This window comes from Hemibagrus wyckioides, linkage group LG26 (genome assembly GCF_019097595.1).
Source record: "Hemibagrus wyckioides isolate EC202008001 linkage group LG26, SWU_Hwy_1.0, whole genome shotgun sequence".
NCBI classification, from domain to species: domain Eukaryota; kingdom Metazoa; phylum Chordata; class Actinopteri; order Siluriformes; family Bagridae; genus Hemibagrus; species Hemibagrus wyckioides.
In genome coordinates, this window is record NC_080735.1 from 3,014,206 (window position 1) to 3,028,916 (window position 14,711).

Consider the following 14,711-nt stretch of genomic DNA (forward strand, 5'->3'; position numbering starts at 1 on the left):
TCTCACTGATGTGATGGTATGTAATGCAGATTTGGAGTAATTCTGTGTGTGTTAGGGTGTGTGTGTGTGTGTGTATGAGGGTGTGTGTGTGTGTGTATATGAGGGTGTGTGTGTGTATATGAGGGTGTGTGTGTGCGTGTGTGTGTGTGTGTGTATATGAGGGTGTGTGTGTGTGTGTATGAGGGTGTGTGTGAAGGATTTCTCACTGATGTGATGGTATGTAATGCAGATTTGGAGTCATTCTGTGTGTGTTAGGGTGTGTGTGTGTGTGTGTGTGTGTATATGAGGGTGTGTGTGTGTGTGTATGAGGGTGTGTGTGTGTGTGTGTATGAGGGTGTGTGTGTGTGTGTGTGTGTATGAGGGTGTGTGTGTGTGTGTATATGAGGGTGTGTGTGTGTGTGTGTATATGAGGGTGTGTGTGTGTGTGTGTGTATGAGGGTGTGTGTGAAGGATTTCTCATTGATGTGATGGTATGTAATGCAGATTTGGAGTAATTCTGTGTGTGTTAGGGTGTGTGTGTGTGTATGAGGGTGTGTGTGTGTGTATGAGGGTGTGTGTGTGTGTGTATATGAGGGTGTGTGTGTGTGTGTGTATATGAGGGTGTGTGTGTGTGTGTGTGTGTATATGAGGGTGTGTGTGTGTGTGTGTATATGAGGGTGTGTGTGAAGGATTTCTCATTGATGTGATGGTATGTAATGCAGATTTGGAGTAATTCTGTGTGTGTTAGGGTGTGTGTGTGTGTGTATGAGGGTGTGTGTGTGTGTGTATGAGGGTGTGTGTGTGTGTGTATATGAGGGTCTGTGTGTGTGTGTATATGAGGGTGTGTGTGTGTGTGTGTGTATATGAGGGTGTGTGTGTGTGTGTGTATATGAGGGTGTGTGTGTGTGTGTGTATGAGGGTGTGTGTGTGTGTGTATGAGGGTGTGTGTGTGTGTATATGAGGGTGTGTGTGTGTGTGTATATGAGGGTGTGTGTGTGTGTGTGTGTATGAGGGTGTGTGTGTGTGTGTATATGAGGGTGTGTGTGTGTATATGAGGGTGTGTGTGTGTGTGTGTATATGAGGGTGTGTGTGTGTGTGTGTGCATGAGGGTGTGTGTGAAGGATTTCTCATTGATGTGATGGTATGTAATGCAGATTTGGAGTAATTCTGTGTGTGTTAGGGTGTGTGTGTGTGTGTATGAGGGTGTGTGTGTGTGTGTGTATGAGGGTGTGTGTGTGTGTATATGAGGGTGTGTGTGTGTGTGTATATGAGGGGGTGTGTGTGTGTGTGTGTGTATATGAGGGTGTGTGTGTGTGTGTGTATATGAGGGTGTGTGTGAAGGATTTCTCATTGATGTGATGGTATGTAATGCAGATTTGGAGTAATTCTGTGTGTGTTAGGGTGTGTGTGTGTGTGTATGAGGGTGTGTGTGTGTGTGTATATGAGGGTGTGTGTGTGTGTGTATATGAGGGTGTGTGTGTGCGTGTGTGTGTATATGAGGGTGTGTGTGTGTGTGTATATGAGGGTGTGTGTGAAGGATTTCTCACTGATGTGATGGTATGTAATGCAGATTTGGAGTCATTCTGTGTGTGTTAGGGTGTGTGTGTGTGTGTGTGTGTGTGTGTATGAGGGTGTGTGTAAAGGATTTCTCACTCATGTGATTGTATGTAATGCAGATTTGGGGTAATTCTGTTTGTGTTAGGGTGTGTGTGTGTGTGTATATGAGGGTGTGTGTGTGTGTGTATGAGGGTGTGTGTGTGTATGAGGGTGTGTGTGTGTGTATATATATGAGGGTGTGTGTAAAGGATTTCTCACTCATGTGATGGTATGTAATGCAGATTTGGGGTAATTCTGTTTGTGTTAGGGTGTGTGTGTGTGTATATGAGGGTGTGTGTGTTTGTGTGTGTGTGTGTGTGTATATGAGGGTGTGTGTGTGTGTATGAGGGTGTGTGTGAAGGATTTCTCACTGATGTGATGGTATGTAATGCAGATTTGGAGTAATTGTGTCAGTGTGTTTGTGTGTTAGGGTGTGTGTGTGTGTGTGTGTGTGTGTGTGTGTGTGTATGAGGGTGTGTGTGAAGGATTCTCACTGATGTGATGGTATGTAATGCAGATTTGGAGTAATTCTGTGTGATTGTATATCATTATTATTATTCTGCCGGTTCTCCCCTGACCCCCACGTTTCCTCTGGAGCAGAATTTAAAGTCGGGTGTGAAATCCTCATTAACATACCGGAGTCCATCTTCTCCTGAAATACACCTGCCACGTGTTAATGTGAGCGCAGCAGTCTTAGGACAAGATGTAGTTTTAATAATAATAAAAAAATCCACCATTTTAAGTCCACTTCCTCTTTCCTGATGATGCAACAGCCGAGGACAGAGTGCAACAATCTGATGCTCATTAAATCCTCCCAAAGTTTGCTGCAACACTTTTCTGCCTAATTTTTTTTATAATAAAATGACTGACAAGTGCTACGTCTTTTAAAGCCTTAAAAAAAGTGCATCACATGGAGTGTGTGTCGGACGTAAAGCTGAGATGAACCCTGTCGCAGACAAACACACACACACGACACGCTGACTGCCGTGACCAATTAGGTGAGCCGGCCTCATCCATATTTATGACGGCGCATGTCCTGAATCGAAATAATCTGAATATGCATTAAAAAAAAGAAAAAACACCACAGTGCTTTGATTGACAACACGTCCACGCAAATATACAGAGAAATCATCAGAGTACTGAGGGGGGAAGTGGAGGAATACGCTTTAATAACGGGTCTCGGCTAGGCTTTAGCGCGATAGCATTAACAGTTTTATAATTTCATGCTCAAATGGGGGAAAAAATCCTGAGGAGATATGAAGCCTGTAAACATTATGCAAAACGGACAGTATTTACATGCAAAACACCAGAACCAGCTGCTTCCAGCTCAGCGTCGCTCACTTCAACAACATAATGTGTCACACGGTTCTCTTTTTTCTCGCTATAGCGTGTGTTTAAACTGCTTGTAAAGTGTAAAAACCTCTAGCGTCCATTCTTTATGGACAAATCACACGTCCCTCATCCGATTTTGCAAGGTTTTAATATGTGATTGTGTCAATTCAAGTGCAAAGTGGAAAAAGAATCAGGTAAAATGAAGCGAATCATGAAAAGAATCAGGTAAAATGAAGTGAGTCATGAAGAAAAATCAGGTAAAATGAAGTGAATCATGAAAAGAATCAGGGAAAATGAAGTGAATCATGAAAAGAATCAGGGAAAATGAAGTGAATCATGAAAATGAATCAGGTAAAATGAAGTGAATCATGAAAAGAATCAGATAAAGTGAAGTGAATCATGAAGAAGAATCAGGCAAAATGAAACGAATCATGAAAAGAATCAGGTAAAATGAAGTGATTCATGAAGAAGAATTAGTGAAGTGAATCAGTGTCATGAAGTGAATCATGACCAGAATCATGTAAAATGAAGTGAATCATGAAAAGAATCATGTGTAAAAATCATGTCTATAAAAATTCAAATAAAATTAACGATTGTGTAAAAGTTGCACGTGAAAAGAGTCGTGTAACAAAACGAATCATGAAAATGACTCACTCGGTGTAATGCATTTAAATTAAGTGAGTCATTTTCATGATTCATTTTCATTCATTCATTCGTGTGAAAGTAACTGAATTGGGTAAAAAACAATCATTAAAATTATTTTTTTAAAAATCAAGTAAGATGATCACACGTAAAAACAAATCAATCACGTGTAAAAATTAAATGTGACAATAACTGAGAAATTAATGTAAACATGAATCATGATCAAAAGAGTCGAATGAAAAAGTGAATAAAAGCATGCACTGAACTCGTAAAGACTGTTAAAACTGAAGATATAGCTAAAACACACACTGCTCCATGACTAAGTGTAGCTTCTACAGACTCCTCCTTCACGCTCAGGTGGTATCTGCATGAGTTCTTCACTAAAGCTGGAGGAAATATAAGGGCAGCTTCAGGGTTGTAGACGTAGGGGATCTATAATCACTCACACAGGGCTGCTGCTAATCCGGCAGTTATTAGTGTTTTTATGAGCTGTGTAGCGCCGAATTACTGACGAGTCCCGCTGTTCATGTCTCTCTGTGGAGAGCTAACAACGCTAACAAGAAAATCCAAGCAGCCGGAGAGAAACACGACATTTTACCAAAAAAACCTCCAGCACACATCAGTGGACTGAGTGTGAATATATAATATAATAGAAGATGAATATATAATAAACCACAACTGCTGTAAAGTTACAGGGGAATAATGTAGAACTGCTGTAAAGTTACAGGGAAAGCATTTAGAACTGCTGTAAAGTTACAGGGAAAGCATTTAGAACTGCTGTATAGTTAAATGGGAAAAAATTTAGAACTGTTGTAAAGTTACAGGGAAATAAAACACAACTGCTGTAAAGTTATAGGGAAATAATTTAAACTGCTGTAAAGTTACAGGGGAATAATTTAAACTGCTGTAAAGTATCAGGGAAATGATTTAAACTGCTGTAAAGTTACAGGGGAATAATTTAAACTGCTGTAAATTTACAGGGAAATGATTTAAACTGCTGTAAAGTTTCAGGGAAATAATTTAAACTGCTGTAAAGTTACAGGGGAATGATTTAAACTGCTGTAAAGTTACAGGGGAATGATTTAAACTGCTGCAAAGTTACAGGGGAATGATTTAGAACTGCTGCAAAGTTACAGGGGAATGATTTAGAACTGCTGTAAAGTTACAGGGGAATGATTTAAACTGCTGTAAAGTTACAGGGGAATGATTTAGAACTGCTGTAAAGTTACAGGGGAATGATTTAGAACTGCTGTAAAGTTACAGGGAAATGATTTAGAACTGCTGTAAAGTTACAGGGGAATGATTTAAACTGCTGCAAAGTTACAGGGGAATGATTTAGAACTGCTGTAAAGTTACAGGGAAATGATTTAGAACTGCTGTAAAGTTACAGGGGAATGATTTAGAACTGCTGTAAAGTTACAGGGAAATGATTTAGAACTGCTGTAAAGTTACAGGGGAATGATTTAGAACTGCTGTAAAGTTACAGGGGAATGATTTAGAACTGCTGTAAAGTTACAGGGAAATGATTTAGAACTTCTGTAAAGTTACAGGGGAATGATTTAGAACTGCTGTAAAGTTACAGGGGAATGATTTAGAACTGCTGTAAAGTTACAGGGAAATGATTTAGAACTTCTGTAAAGTTACAGGGGAATGATTTAGAACTGCTGTAAAGTTACAGGGAAATGATTTAGAACTGCTGTAAAGTTACAGGGAAATGATTTAGAACTGCTGTAAAGTTACTGGGAAGTAATTTTGAACTGCTGTAAAGTTACAGGGAAATAATTTAGAACTGCTGTAAAGTTACTGGGAAGTAATTTTGAACTGCTGTAAAGTTACAGGGAAATAATTTAGAACTGCTGTAAAATTACAAGGAAATAATAATTATCACTGTAAAATTCCTGGGAAATAACAATTACAGTCTCATACACCATTTACTCTATACTGTCTTGTTTTCCTGTAAAGCTTACAGTAAATCATTTACATAGGACTGCCTGAAAATTCACAGAAATAATGAAATAATCCTAAGTCACAGGAGGAAGAGTGAAATTAAGTAAATTAAAATATCACCATTTCAGCACATCACAGATTAGTGTCAGAGGCTGCAGTGTGCACGTAAACAAGCTTGCTAATCTCAGCCACGATGCCTGAGTGGGAGCGGAACGGACGCTAACAGGCTTGAGGTCGAGTCGGAATGGGTTTTCCTCCGTTCTGTGATGTAGAGCAGCTGAGAACGAAGGATTTGGAGGAGGTTTTTTGTACTTTGAGAGGTGTTCCGTGTGTAGATATGTTGCACAATGCTGGCTGAAATACTTGAACTGAGAAATCTGATAATATTCTATTAACCTTTTTGGAGAAATCTGCACTCTAAGGCCACCGTCGTTGGCGCTGCTTGATAATTGAGATGAAATTAAAGTGCTACAAGCTCTAGAGGCACTTCATTCGCTACGAGTGAAGACTGAAAAGCTCTCTGTGACTGTTGCATGAAACTTATTAAACAAATCTATAAAAACAGACACTGATATGATTTTAAGCTCTCTATAAGAACCATTTTTATCCAGTGATATGAGATTTTGCACCAATTGTGTTACTTTTGTTCATAAAAGATAATGAAACCATTTTTCTAGACTCTACTACGCATGAAGTAATGCACGTTTCAGTAAACCAGGGAAAGAGCTTGTGTTTTATTAACTAAAAGGCAGCCTGTAATTTTCACATCAGAACAAACTGTGAATTTTCTTCAAAGTTCTACTTGACGGCCTGTAAACAAATCTCTGGCGCTGGTTTAAAGAGGAAGAAGCTAAATGATCGCTTCCAGTTTGTTGTGCTACATCATTACCCAGCGTCTCTCACAGGGCCAGGAATTAGGTCTCATATGGTTTCCATTTGACGTCTTTTATTTTTCACCCCTCCAAAAAAAAAACCCTAAATACAACTTCTCCACACTGTGATTGAGATTATGATTACGATTACAGCATAGCATTATGGCTAATTACGTTCCATTTCACGTTTGATAACGAGACACCCGAGTCGAGAAGCCGGTTTAGGAAATGAGTGAGTGTTTGGAGTTGGAAATGAAACGACAGGCTGGGGTTATTATTAAAAGGTCCCTGGCAGGTTCTGCAGGAAAGTAAACGATGAATAAGAATGGCCGTATGAACGTCTTCCAAAAGATATTCAAATTACAGGTCAGTCAGTTACAGTTACAGGTAAATCAGCCAAAAGGAAAGCTGCGAGTCGTTGGTCCTGTGGACGCCACACATCTTTGCATGCCTTTAATTACTGCAGTTCAGTAATTACCATTGGGCCTCAGTGTGCAGCTGCGCCAAGGGGCCCTCACTAATCTTAGCTGAGCGCTGTTCTACATTGCTTCTGCCCTGAGGTCAACAGCAAGGCTATTTCGTTCGAATTTTCCTGAAAATGATGTAAAATCACTACTTCCTTTAAGCTGGAATTCATTTGTAATTGATTTCAAATTTCCTGGAACACTCAGGGGTAAGGTGGAACAGAGAAAACGATTGAAACACATTGAACTGCGCAGGAGAAAGAAGACATTAGCTACTGTGGCCCACATGGTTTTATGAACTGCTAACTCTGTGGTAACATTTTGATCAAGAAGCACATATGGGTTTGATGGTCAGCAGCAGGAACAGCCGAAGTCATTTTTAGTTAGAAGCAGACAGTTGTTTAGAATGTCCTAGCACACTGTAGCATTACATTTTCCCTTCACTAACCTGCCCTAAGAAGCTCAAACCCTGCTCTAGCATGACAATGTTCCTGTGTACAAAACCCCTGAGCTCCATGGTGTGGCCCCTGAGCTCCATGGTGTGGCCCCTGAGCTCCATGGTGTCACCAAGTCATGGTGTGGAGGTGAAGGTTGGAGTGAAGAACTCGAGTGTCCTGCACAGAGCCCTGACTCTGACTCAACCCCAATGAACACTTTAGAGATGCACTAGAACTGGAGTCTCCTCAACAACCCAAAATCTCACTAATGCTCTTGAATCGACACAAATCCCTACAGCAACAATCCAACATCTAGTGGAATCCTTCCAGAGGGCTGCATCTGGAATATGAGGCAATCTATGAGCTATGAAAATCTGTGAGATCTATGAGGCAACAGGAATCAGATCACGGTCCAGTTTCTTCAAGTCAATGATAATGAGATCTTGCACCTGAGTGACTGGACTGTTTACTGTTTCAGATGTGAAAAGCTGATAAGCATACTTGTGAAAGTTTCTGGCCTTGTTCCAGGTTTTATCAAGAAGATAGCATGCTGATGGTACATCATATCTGCTGAAAGACCGTTCTGGATAATCAGTGTAAGCTTGGGGTGTAACACAATGACACAATCTGTGTTTGGGTTTGGATTTAAACTCAAAGTGACCGTGTCCTTTTTTTTATTTCGAAAAAAAAAAAACAAATTCTGGGAAAAGTTCTGCACCCAGACTTGGTTTATTTAAACATGAAATATATGACAGGGTTTCCTTCACTGCCAAGAAACGCAGCTCACATTAACAACAAAAGCATTCTTTCCCAAGTCGATGTGTAGATATGTTTAAACCAAATGTTCGAAAAACCAAGAACATTATCACAAACATCTTAATGAAAGCGACGCACAGGATTCTACACCCGTCTCCAGATGTTCTCATAATTTGCTTGGAAACATGGTGAAATATGGATAACAATCTTAACAAAATCTTAACAGATTGTTATCCACAGGAGGAAATATGAGCCTGCTGAAATAGTTTCTACAAACAAATCTGTGCATGAAGGAAACATTCAAAGATTTATGATGGCTGATGTATGAAGAGAAGCAGCAGAAAAGAACCTCCTACCTCAATAGTCCAAAACCCTTCTTCTTGGTCTTCTTATCTGGGTCGTCAATGTCATCTTTCTTCTTGGTCTTGGTCTTCTTCTCTTTCTTCTTTTTGGTCTTCTTCTTTTTGTCTTTGCCTCCATCCTCCAGTTCTTGGCGGGAGGAACCGCTGGCTGGTGTTTCCCTGCCTGAGCTGTCCTCAGAGTAATCTAAACACATATAAACACCTATTAAAGAGCTGGATTCATGCCAAATCGTAAAGCTCACTTTTAAAAGAAGGTCTGCATTTAGGCCAGCGTTTTAGAAATAGAACTGAACTGCATCGGTTGATGTGAACTACGCAGTCATTTTCAGCATCTGACATGGAGAACAAACATTATAGCAGTGTGTTAAAGAACTGAGTTTACTGGACTCTTATACAGGTTGACAAGACATAATCTTAAAAGAATTTAGATAGATAGATAGATAGATAGATAGATAGATAGATAGATAGATAGATAGATAGATAGATAGATAGATAGATAGATAGATAGATAGATAGATAGATAGATGCACAAAAGTATTGGGGCACCCCTCCAAATCATTGAGTTCAGGAGCTGTTTTTCAGGGGTTGGGCTCGGCCCCTTAGTTCCAGTGAAACAATTTAATGCCCCCAACTCCCCCGACAGAACACCTTTGGGAGGAATTAAAGTGGAAACTGAGAGCCAGGCCTTCTCGTCCAACATCAGTGCCTGACCTCACAAATGCACTTCTAGAGAAATGGTCAAAAATTCCCATAAACACACTCCTAAACTTTGTGGAAAGCCTTCCCAGAAGAGTTGAAGCTGTTATAGCTGCAAAGGGGCGGGACAACTCCATTTTACATTCATGTGCATGTAAAGGCAGACGTCCCAAAACTTTTGGCAATATAGTGTAGATAGATAGATATTCATATTTCTGAATATCTGTAGCCTCATATAATGTGGAAGCCTCCACCTTCTGTCTGAGAAAGGGGTGAAATAATTAGTTTGGTATGCACAGATGCTAATGATAACCATATGTCTGGCACACTTGGTACATTCTGTCAAAATCTGTGGTAGTTAAAATTCAGCACACGGAGTCTTTCATTAATGGGTTATTACTGATTTAATATTTCACCCGTTTAAAAAAAACCCAAAAAAAACAGCTGGCATAAACAAAACCATTTGCCTGTGTTACCTTCTCGCTAGGATTTATGGCATAACTCATTTGACAAATTATTTTACAACTGATTTTTGCTGAACTGGTAATTCATTAACTAATGAAGCCATTCATCATGACAAACTGTTTAATTTCTAAAAGCAGAGCTATATTGGTATGGGTCTCGATCTCCAGTTGTTCATTTTCACTAAATGAAGGCTGCCTAGGTCAGTGTTCTAATCAATATGTCCATTCAAACTAGTCACAAATCCATCATGCATGGGATTTTATTAGCATGTGGCCTTGTTTGCTAGGCATAACACTAGCATGTCTGGTAGCTCCTTACATGGCTTATGTAATTATTTACTTGAACCTTTAGACATTTTTGCAAGAAGTTAAATAGATTTAATTTAGACTTAAACAATCTCTAACCATCAATATCAAAGTAAATTATAGCAATGGGGCAGAATACTTATTCAGCTTTGTTTATTTGTAAATACTTTTGCTAAATAGACTGATGTTTTGGGTTATTTTGTGGTGATACCAAGCGTAATGATTAACGGCGTTCTACCACCACCAGGCTTCACTCCCAGTTAAGCCCAGTTCAGTTTGTAACACTACAAAATATAGAACACTTCTAAGAGGGAAGAAGGGATTGTTATGCAAAGCACTGGAAAATAACTGGACTTGTGTTTTAACCTCTAATCCACAAAAGTCAAGAGTGTAACCGGTGTCTCCTTCTTACCGTCCTCAGGCTCCGAGGGGCCGTCGTAGGACTTGTCGATGGCCTGCCGGAAGCTCATGTTGCAACCGCGGCCACGTACCATAGGACCAGCAGGACGGTGGAAGGGGACGCTGCTCTTACTGGCTTCCTCCATGGCTGTCTGCAAACTCTCCAGAGAGCTGGACTTTTGTAGTCCCAATGTCGGTCCCAGGGAGGACATGCTGGGTGCTGAGATGATGGAAGAAAAGAGGAAATGAGGGATGTTGTGTAAACACGGTTATGATGATATAAAACCTAATCTTCATAAAAATTTTAAACACTCTGGTGTCATTTCTGGTGTCATGGGTGACTGTGGGAATGGGCAGGACTGGTCAGAAGGGACTGCGGGATTGGTCTAGAATGACTGTGAGATTGAACAGGATTGGTCTAGAGTGACTATGGGATTGAACAGGATTGGTCAGGGGTGACTGTGAAAATAAGTGGGATTGGTCACCGCAGGAATGAGTAGGATCAACAGAAAAACTATTAAAAATATTTTAAATACAGAAAAACTACAGATAAAGAAAAGTACCTGCTTATACGGCGAGGCCATACACTCCTTTAAAAATGACACGCTTTGCATGAATAATCCTTCGTGTTCTCAGGCATATTCAACCTTGTTACAGCGTGTCTAGCCATCTAGCCATTTTTCATACACGTTTTAGAAATGCACGCCGTAGTCATGGCTCACGTTTGATTTTCGGGGTTTTGGCCAAGAATTTTCATTTCGGTGCATCACTAATGCATTTAGCCTCTTTTGTGAATTTGGATGGAGTGAGCGCGGTTTGAACAACACATGACTCAGCAAAAATCTCAGGTAATTACAGTACTTCAGCTCGCAGTCTAATATAATTAAGTAGCTTTCAGACACTGAAGCTTAACTGCTTGTCCACACATGCATTACAGTGTGCTTTTAAATGGTGCCACATAAAATTGAATGCGTTCTGGTGAAAACTTGTCCATTTGCTTCCGTTGTTCCCAAGAAAAATGATACAGATCATGGAAAACAATTATGAACGAGATCTTTCATTAAACATCTACACACCAACAATGTACTAGAAGATCTGCATTTCTAGGAAGAACTTATTTTTCACTTTTTTATACAGTACTATTTAAAACTCAGTCAAAACAAAACCAGACACTGTTTTGCAAATTAAATCTAAGCAAAATGCAGCATTATGAATCGAGAAATAATCTATAAATATGCACATAATTTACAGTTGTGAGACAAATCAGGTAGATTCATGGAAATGTACAAATTCCCAATGAAATGAGCTGGAGTGCTGCAGAAACGGCAAACAGATGGCCCCCTAAGGCACACCAGTGAAAGCCAACAGGAATCAGCCCAACATGGCGGATTTTCACTTGAACCAACAACAAAAGACAGAATGAAGCCAAGAAAGAGGAGACAGAGAGAGAGAGAGCGAGAGAGAGAGAGACCGGAAAGATATCACTTTGATATGATGCAGGCTGTCAAACTCTGTGGAACTGCTAGTCTCTCGTTAGCAGACGGATATGTGTATACCGTTATTATCTCAGAAGAGGTAAACAAGACAAAACGAGCAAGCAGCCAAACACACACAGCTTCAGGACCAGTCTCTAGGAGGATCAACACTCACTGGGTCTCGGCCATACCAGTCAAGCACAAAGAGGAAGCCTGGAGCGAAAGAAGAAGAAATGACAAGGGCTAAAGAAAAGAATAGATCATGAGTGAAAGAGTGGAGAGTTTGGAAAAGACAGGCACTGAGGAAGAGAGGGAAAAATGAATGAAGATGGTGAAGAAGGTAGAAACACCAGATGGACAGAGCACAGGAGAGTGGCAGAATTGGATTTCACAGTGCATTAGCACAGAGCAAACACTACTAGCTAACAACATCAGACTAATCACAAACCAACACTTAACCTGAGTTTCATCCTAGCTACAGGATCGATCCTACCAGTCTAAAGGTTCCCAGGTCAATGGGCACTTTTACTAGCAGGGGAGAGAGCTGGATGTGGCTCACTCAACACTTACAGAGTTCATTTGGAAATCTTCAAAATATGGGGAATCAGAACCACTATTCAGTTCTTCAGAAAATCAGGTTTCTGTGCTGGGGGGGTGAAGTTGGTCAAAAGGGTCAGCAGGAACTGAAGGGATTGGTATTTCTGTGAGAGTAGATGGGATTAATTAGATTTTCTGGTGTCACTGGTGATGGTGGGAATGGGCAGTCAAAAGTGACTGCGGGATTGAACGAAATTGACCAAGAGTGACTGCGAGATTAAATGGGATTGGTCAAGAGAGATTGTGGAAATGACCAGTATTGGTCAAGGATGACTGCAGGAATGAATGGGGTTTGGTCAAAAGTGACTGCAGGATTGAATGGAATTGGTTAAGAGTGACTGCGGGATTGAACAGAATTGGTCGAGTGACTGCGGGATTGGACGGAATTGGTCAAGAGTGACTGTGGGCTTGAACGGGATTGGTCAAGAGTGACTGTGGGATTGAACAGGATTGGTCAAGAGTAAATGTGGAAATGTCCAGCATTAGTCAAGGATGACTGCAGGAATGAGCGTGATTGGTCAAGAGTGATTGCGGAAAGGAGTGGGATTGGTCAAGAGTAACTGAGGGAATGAGTGGGACTGGTCAGGAGTGACTGAAAGTAAGTGGGATTGGTCATGGGTAACAGAAATGAGTGGAATAGGTCAAGGGTGACTGTAAAAAAAATGAGCAGGATTGGTCAAGAGTGACTGCAGGAATGAGCGGGAATGGTCAAGAGTAACTGTGGGATTGGACAGGATTGTTTAAGAGTGATTGTGGAAATAAGTGGGATTGGTCAGGGGTGACTGTGGAAACAAGCAGGATTGGTCAAAACTGGAATGGGCTGGACAGTACTGTTTGCAAATTTCATGTAGGATTGGTCAAGAGCTACTCGGTCATCTATCCTGGACCTTCTCAATGCCCTGACCTTCAGCTGCCCAAGACACCTTACGAATCCTTGGTTTGAATCTTTGTGAAGATTTTCACAAGGACGTTCTTTTTTTATTTCACTGACCACCAAAGGAATACAACAGGCTACAGAAGCTGTTCAGATTCTCCACACATGACTACTGCAACTATTCACTCAACAACTTCTCCTTCATCAGAATCCTCAACATCATCACATTCGGAACCTCGATAGGTACCACATCTATTACCTCTGGTCCAGAAAGACACAGACTGAGGAGACCAACTCAACCTCAGAACACTCACCTGAGATGTAATTTTCATGCTCATAAAGTGTTCTGACATTTCAGTGGTGGAAAAAAAACGATGCTCATGAAATCTGAATAGTCTCCATTCTTTTTGGTGGAAAACATCTAATGACCTACTTTTTCAGACAATATGTAAAGCCCCAGATATTGCATACTTTGACATCTTGTTTTTTATTGATTGTCCTTCATTTTATTGTTCATGCATTTGGCTCCACATTTGGAATTATCCTTTCTGTTTCCAACTAGGCCACTCTAGAACATGCTTAAACCAGTAAGAATTTTGGGACATGAACCTTAGATATTCTTAAAGAACATTGTAAAGAGCTGTGTACATCATAACAAAATGTAATAGTACAGTTAAGTTTCTGGCATTATCCAGAGCACCTTACAATTGATCTTACTTTATACAACTGAGCAACTGAGGGTTAAGGGCCTTGCTCAGGGGCCCAGCAGTGGCAGCTTGGTGGACCTGGGATTCTAACTCAAAACCTTCTGATCAGTAGTCCAACACCTTCACCACTACACCTTAATCGCTACACAACATAAAATTTGAGAGAGAACTTGTAGATTTGACTAGATTTCTTCATGGCAGTGATCCTGAACCATGTTCATTTTCAATCTTCCGCTATATTTGCTGACTTTAATTCTCAAAGTTTCTTAAAAATTCTCACAGGACACAATGCATATGCAGCGGAACCTCTGCATACAAATTCAATCAGCGTTCTTGAGGTGAAAATGTGTATTGTGAAATGAATTCTCCTATAAGAAATCATGTAAATGCAGATAATCAGTTCGAGCCACCCAAAAATATGACCAATATGACACGTATGTAAACTGTAGGGCTGCTTACAAAGAACTGACCCAAGTCAAGCATTCCATGTCAAGGCTCCTCACACGAAGTCATGCCACCAAGCTTGGGCTTAAAATAGAACAGACCGCCCATGCCACCAATCAAAAATGTATATGAGCATATGTCTGTAACTGGCTATAAAGACACAAAGGTCTAGATTTCTTTAGTGGCTGTATTTTTGTATATAGAGTTCACCGATTGGTCATATTAGAAAAAATCTACACGTATACTTTTTTTTAATAAATTCTGATGTTTTCAAGACGACCGTTTCATTTTTTTACACATGTAAATATAATATTCAAAATAATGAGCGTCCTAATTCTATCATTTATAATAATTAGATCAAA

General features: G+C 40.3%; 1 protein-coding gene across 3 annotated transcripts in view; it reads right to left on the minus strand.

The window, feature by feature from the left end:
- pard3ba (par-3 family cell polarity regulator beta a) overlaps nucleotides 1–14,711 on the minus strand; it is a 144,399-nt gene that overhangs the window by 42,807 nt on the left and 86,881 nt on the right. For all 3 annotated transcript variants that reach the window (XM_058380267.1, XM_058380266.1, XM_058380265.1), the window contains 2 exons: nucleotides 10,266–10,472; nucleotides 8,382–8,571 (listed from right to left, as the gene is read on the minus strand). In XM_058380267.1, the coding sequence (XP_058236250.1) occupies nucleotides 8,382–8,571; nucleotides 10,266–10,472 (397 nt within the window). The remainder of the gene's footprint in view (nucleotides 1–8,381; nucleotides 8,572–10,265; nucleotides 10,473–14,711) is intronic.